Genomic DNA, 6,994 nt, shown 5'->3' with positions numbered 1-6,994 from the left:
GGCACCAACGAATTTGATCACAACTGTATATTTACCTGAAGAGAGTGTAGCACATGAAAAATAATCTGAAAAATATAAACACAACGACTGAAACACCTTCTCACTAGTGGATTATAAATATACTTAAAATCTTAAATTCCACAGGTGTATTAAAATCTTTCAGGAAAAAGACAGTTATATTCAATTTATGCAAACAGTATTTTAATACAGAGTTCACAGAAACTAACTAATTTAAAATTCCAGGTTCTAGAAAATATATTTTACCTGCACATATATAAAATTTTCATACAGAAAATTATCGGTATTTTTTTCTTTGTTGATTGGATTTGACATTTTCAGTTGTCAAAGGCTTGAAAGTGTTCAAAATTAACTTAAAAATTATAAAATATGAAGAAATATAAAATTTTAAGTTAAATATGCAATGGGTTCTTGGTAAGACTACATGATGTGGTGCATTTTATGTTGCATAAAGCTACATTTTATGTTAGCAATACGAAGTATGAAGATTTTGGCTTTTAGATAAAATGTTTTCAATATTTTAACATATTTTGCTGATCAAGAGATACAGACTTTGCTAACAGAGCCGAAAATGTGTGGCAGCATTATCAGTTTACGTAGCAGGTGATATTGCAGCGTACAAAGTTTCAGCATTGCGTTTCTTATGCCTTTATACTTGGCGGTTGAACAATCAGTTGCTTCATGATATCATAAATATATGTGAATTTATAGGATTTATCATCAATAACTAACAATATGTGTCTTTATGTTAAATTCAAGAGTGGGTTTCTTTGATTTTGTGCGTCCTTTTAATAAATCAGATCTTTTTTGTTTTTAATTACTATTGTTTACTATTATAAAAGAACATTTAATTAATAAATATCGCCAAATTATGTCAAAGCTTATGATGCAACAATGTGTACGTATTTTTTCAAGTTGTATGACTACTTCATAAAAACAAAAACAGCTGCTTTAATGGTTTGTATTATGAAAACATTTTTTCAGTGTCATCAGTTCTATTTACACATTCAGGTACAGGCATTTGAGGTGAATGTTACTGAGAAATGCTACTATCAATTATTTACACCACTGTAAAAGAAATTAGTTCTATAAACATTCTTATACAGTGAACATAGGAATCTGGGTTTTGAAAATATAAACTTATGAGAGAATAATTTCAACCTCTACTTTGGAACATAGTGTATCGATGCACAATAAGGGTAAAACTTATAGCAGGGAAAATAAATGTGAAATAAATTATATCAACAAGAGTTTATAAATACACTGAAATAATACAATGAGAAAGTTTTCTCTTTGCTGCTGGACTAAATAAATTCTTATCATGAGCTCCATCGAAGAGCGTGTTCTATTTAACGGGCACGCAAGGCAGTGCAGGAAAATCTAATCGTCAAAAGTAAGACAAGCTTTGCCCAGGAAAGCCAAGATGCACAGCTCAAGGCTGGAGATAATCCCTGCAAAGAGCAGATTACAGAGAAGTAAAACATGTGCGATTAGCCACGTTAACAGCATTGACCAGCAGATTAAACAGGTGCTTTAACACTCAATGGCTTTCCAGTGTGACTGGTTATTAGCATTAGATGGCATTAGGATTACCGTTGGCATTAGGTGGGGTTTTCAAATGGACATGGGGTGGGGGGTTAAGAAATTTCTAAAGTCCCGATTCTGGAGCAGTGAAGGAGGGGTAAGAGGATGTGCTTTCTTAGGGCGCCCTTATAAAAGCACCCTGGATGCAACCAGTGGACGTGTGAGAAATAATTGCCATCGCGTGAGGAGCAGCGGCTGAAATTGCAAAGCTGTATTGCCATCGGAACCCATGTTTTCCGTGACAGGGCAGTAAAATCAAACAAAACGTCAAACGAAGGTGAAAAAATCAAGAGAAGAGTCTGTGTTTTCCATACAAATAGTAAATAAATAGGCAGTTTTTTTTTTTTTTTTTTTTTTTTTAACGAAAAAAAAGCCGAAACGACAACATGAGGTACAATCCCCAATCGATGGAGCTCATCGAGGACTTCTACATCCCCATCCCCTTGGACACCAACAATATAACAGCACTTAGCCCCTTTCTGGTGCCTCAGGAACACTTGGGCACCTCGATTCTTTTCAACAGCCTGGCCTTCTTCACGTTCTTTCTCTTCGTAGCGGGTACAATCATCAACTCCCTCACCATTGTCTGCACCATCCAGTACAAGAAGCTGCGGTCTCATCTCAACTACATCCTGGTAAACCTGGCAGTGTCCAACCTGCTTGTTTCCACCTTTGGCTCCTTCCTAGCCTTCTATGCCTTCTGGAACAAATACTTTGTGTGGGGACCCATGACGTGCAAGCTTGAGGGCTTCGCCTCTACACTCGGAGGTAGGGTGTTGCTTTCACATCTTCGCTACCGGCATGTTTCTGCTTAGAAGGCCAGAAAAGACTTAAGACCTTTGTTAGTAGAAGGAAAAGTATATCCATTAAACAAACTAAATATTTATGAAGCGTTACACATTATGCTAGAGAAAGCAGTCATGGGTAAAAGACAGGATCTCATCTTATAGCCTGTGGAAAAGTCAGTCAGAGCGCTCGTCAACGATGCCATCTCAGCAGCACGCCGTGGTCATATTATCAGGAATATTAATGGGATTTTTAAAGTGTTTTAAAACTTTGACAGTCAAATTAAGGTTCGAGGTGTTCATGTGTCATTAGTCTAAGTCAAAGTCAAAGTGGCTTCATTGTCAATTCAACCAGATACAGCTGGTACAGTATACAGTGAAATGAAACAACGCTCCTCCAGGACCATGGTGCTACATAGAACAACTCTACCTACAAAGTAAACGATAAATATATATTTATTTATATGTAAACATAAGAATAAATATAAACAATAAATGCAAACATACTACTAAGGTTTTAGCATCAATTCACATTTATTCATTTAACTGATGCGTTTCTCCAAAGCAACTTACATTGTTAAGGTTATAATTATTTACCCATCTATACAGCTGAGCAATTTAGGGTAAGTACCTTGCTCAAGGGTACTACAGCCAGAGGTGAGGCTCCAACCTGTGGGTCTAAAGGCAGTAGCGCTAACCACTACACTACCAGCTGTCCCAATTTAAGAAAGAAGAGTGGAAAAGAATTGCCAAGGGAGTGGAATGGTGTTCAGTTGAGTATGGGTGTGTGTGTGGGTTGGAGTCAGTCCAGTCCCTGGGTGCTGAAGAGTCTGATGGCTTGGGAGAAGAAACTGTTACCCAGTCTAGCCATGAGACCGTGTTAATAAACATCATTTATTAGATGGTGTTACTTCTAAGAATTGGTGATACAAACACATATGGGCACAGTTAAAAACATACAAGAACAAAACAGCTAAGAGACATCAAATGGAAGGTTTAGTTCATTACTTTATATTTACATTTAATCATTTAGCAGACTCTTTGCTCCAAAGAGACACACAACTCAGGGAAAAACACAGTGAGAATGGTTTAGGGACGAGGGTTACAAACTGGCAATTATGAAGTCAGTTAACCAAAAAAAAAGCCCATTGCAGTAAAACACAGTTTATTGTTACAGTATATAGCTCTCTGTCCTACAGGCAGACCCAGAACACTATCTTCTAGGACCTTCATGGACATATACCCAGTGCGTTTACATTCAGACCCTCATCTGAGAACAGAGGAAAAGCTATCAGCATCTGACCAACAGCTGCCTAGTGGATCTCATTTCTCCAGGCTGACAGTGCGTGTTCAGATCTTCTCTGGTCCTGTGTTCCTTCAGGTATGGTGAGCCTGTGGTCGCTCGCTGTTATTGCTGTAGAAAGATATCTGGTCATCTGCAAGCCCATCAGTAACTTTACCTTCAAGAACACGCATGCTCTCATTGGCTGTGTGATCCCTTGGGTCTTTGGATCAATTTCTGCTGTCCCCCCGCTGTTCGGCTGGAGTAGGTGAGTACCCCCTTTCCACCGATCGCCCTTGTGGAAGGAATTGCTTCTCCTTCCCCATCACCCCCATACACTCACACAGCCCTGAACATCTGCAGTATATGTCTGAACGCTCACGAAAGATTACAAGTGAATCATCACAGTGGTCTCTTTCACCTGTTTCCACAGGTACATCCCTGAGGGCCTACAGTGCTCCTGTGGGCCTGACTGGTATACAGTGAAAAACAAGTACAACAACGAGTCTTACGTCATGTTCTTGTTCTGCTTCTGCTTTGGCATTCCTCTCTTTATCATTGTCTTCTCCTACAGCCAGCTGCTTTTTACCCTCAAATCGGTGAGCATGAGTCAGACTGACTCAGCAACATGGTACAGTTGGGTGGGCTCATATGTAGAGTAGCCAAAAACAATGTTGAACAGTAAGACTATAGTAAACTCTCCTGTTTAAAGTGGCTGGACTGTTACTTTGAGAAATAATTGCTCAAATACAAGTAATACTTCAAAAAAACCAAGAAAAACTAGAAAGGTAAGAGGTCAAAAAAACGACTCATGGTGACACTACTTTGATTCAGATGAAGCTTTTTAATGTTTGGAACCACTAACAATGTTAACACTCATCTATCTAAAGTGACTTGTAATGTTTATATTCTAAGTTACTTACAACTGACCCATTCATAAAGCTGGGTAGTTTTACTGGAGAAAACCAAGTGCCTTGATCCCCAGCAGGTGCAGGGATTCATCTTTTGATTTAACAGGCGTAAATTAATAACTCGGGCCAAGAACCATTTAGACAAACTAAGAAACTTCAACTGTCACAATATGACGGGGGCACTATTTTTAACTTATGGAAGTAATGTAAACAGTTTTTTCCGTCATTTCTATAATGACTTCTGAACTTCAGTGAACTAGGGTGTCGGACAGGGTAGGACGAAATTCAGCAATAAACTGATTGAGAATAAACAATGGCCAATGAAACCCACAGAAGACATTTGACAGTAAGGGAGTGTGTACTATTGGGTTTATAGTTTGAGATGCTTTGTTTTAAGGAAAAGAAGATAAAACATTAAATGCAAAAAATCTCAAAGTAACCAAAGAGGGTAAAAGAACATTTTAAGTGACGCATGTTGTTGAGGAAAAGTACCAATACACCTCTTACTCCAAGCAGTGCAATTTTCTGGAAATTTATTTAAACACAAATTATTGAGCAAATGTAAGATGTTACTTGTCTCCTTTGATGATGGATTTATTGCTCATTCATTTGCTGTGCAAAAATGTTATTCTCATCTGTTTTCTTAGCGAATCCTTCTGTATTAACTAGCTTTACATATTTTACACTTGTCCGGTAGTTTACTGAGTTGTATATTTTTTGCTGAAGCAGTTCAGGCTCAGTTTCATTCTGGGGGTCACCTTGTAACCTTTTGTTAACAAGTCCAGGACCTATATTTACTTTTTACTCTCTGTCATTTTTAGTTCTCACATTAGTTGTTAAATCATAAAGGGAGCAGTTGAAAAACTGGCTGAATATTTTACACAATAATTTTACAACATAGTTTTAATAGGTAAAAATAAAATACTCATGTGATGGCACATAATTTTATATTTTGTGACCCAGCAGTTTGTAGACGAAATTATCTAAACCTCAGTAGAGCACAATACTGCTGGTGGTGGAAAAAGAGGCAGATACAAAATATAACCCTCTCTGTTACAAATCCAGGCTGCCAGGGCACAGGAACAGTCGGCTTCTACTCAAAAGGCAGAGAGAGAAGTAACCAAGATGGTGGTGGTGATGGTGCTCGGTTTCCTCGTGTGCTGGATGCCGTATACCCTATTCTCTCTTTGGGTGGTAACACACCGAAATGAGAGTTTTGACCTCCGATTTGCCACCATTCCCTCCTGCTTCTCTAAGTCCTCCACTGTCTACAACCCAGTCATCTATGTCTTGATGAATAAGCAGGTACGTTAAAACTGTGTACATGGCACTTACAGCATGGACATTTCCAACACTGGCTGCACGAGTGTTTTTTTTTTTTCTGTGGTAAGGTCTATTGGCAACCCAACTTTAAAGAAATCTGATTAATCCTTTTAGTGTGACTAACTTTTAAACAGCTGTTAAAACTACACAAAATACTGATACCCTAAACTGGTTATATCCTTTACATAACCAAAAATACAAATAAAATTATGCCATCTGGGCCAATATAACCAGTAAGTACTTACATTTACATTTGCATGTATTCATTTAGCAGACACTTTTCTCCAAAGCGACGTACATCTCATAGAAAATACAATGTGTTCATTACATTAGCAGGAAGAGAGACATAGATGCAGATGTGTGATTCTTAAATAGACCTAGTTTGTTTCTTTCCATCATATCAGCCAATGTTCATCACATGAGTAGCTGCATAAACTAAGAATATTGACAATTCCTATCACCTTCCTCTAATTTTTTTCCTACTTAAAATTATAATTGATTATCAAGATTACTTTAAGAATTTTAAGTACTTATCATTGATGCATAGTAATTTAGCTGACACTTTTCTCCAAAGCAACTTACGTTATTAAGCTGCTTGCAATTATTTACCCATTTATGCTGCTGGGTAATTTTACTGGATTAATTTAGGGTAAGTATCTCACCTCCGGCTATAGAATCCTTCAGCAAGGTACTTACGCTAAATTGCTTCAGTAAAAAATTACCCAGCTGTAAATGGGTAAAAAATTGTAGATAGATTAGCATTGTAAGTCATTGGAGAAAAGCATCAGCTCAATGAATAAATGTAAATATCTTGCTCAAGAGTATTACAGCTAGTGGTGGGATTTGAACCCATGGCCTTTGGATCACAAGGGAGTAGCTTGAATCACTACCCTACCAGCTGTACATTACAGTATATGTTTCACATGGTTTTTATAAGACTAAAGCCAACTCTCTCCTTTCTCCAGTTCCGCTCATGCATGATGAAGCTGATCTTCTGTGGTAAGAGTCCCTTTGGAGATGACGAGGAGGGATCTTCATCACAAGTCACCCAGGTCTCTTCTGTGTCCTCCAGCCAGGTGTCGCCATCATAA

At 37.9% G+C, this 6,994-nt stretch overlaps 1 protein-coding gene across 1 annotated transcript; it reads left to right on the top strand.

Moving 5' to 3' along the window:
• Window positions 1–1,988: 1,988 nt before the first annotated feature.
• Window positions 1,989–6,994, top strand: opn1sw2 (opsin 1 (cone pigments), short-wave-sensitive 2). The gene is made up of 5 exons (XM_018725632.1): window positions 1,989–2,370; window positions 3,769–3,937; window positions 4,103–4,268; window positions 5,646–5,885; window positions 6,869–6,994. The coding sequence occupies exons 1-5, from the start codon at window positions 1,989–1,991 to the stop codon at window positions 6,992–6,994; spliced, it is 1,083 nt and encodes a 360-aa protein (XP_018581148.1).

The sequence above is a fragment of the Scleropages formosus genome, chromosome 22, assembly GCF_900964775.1.
Source record: "Scleropages formosus chromosome 22, fSclFor1.1, whole genome shotgun sequence".
NCBI classification, from domain to species: domain Eukaryota; kingdom Metazoa; phylum Chordata; class Actinopteri; order Osteoglossiformes; family Osteoglossidae; genus Scleropages; species Scleropages formosus.
The sequence above is the reverse complement of the archived record's forward strand: the minus strand, read 5'-3'. Positions and strand labels throughout refer to the sequence as shown.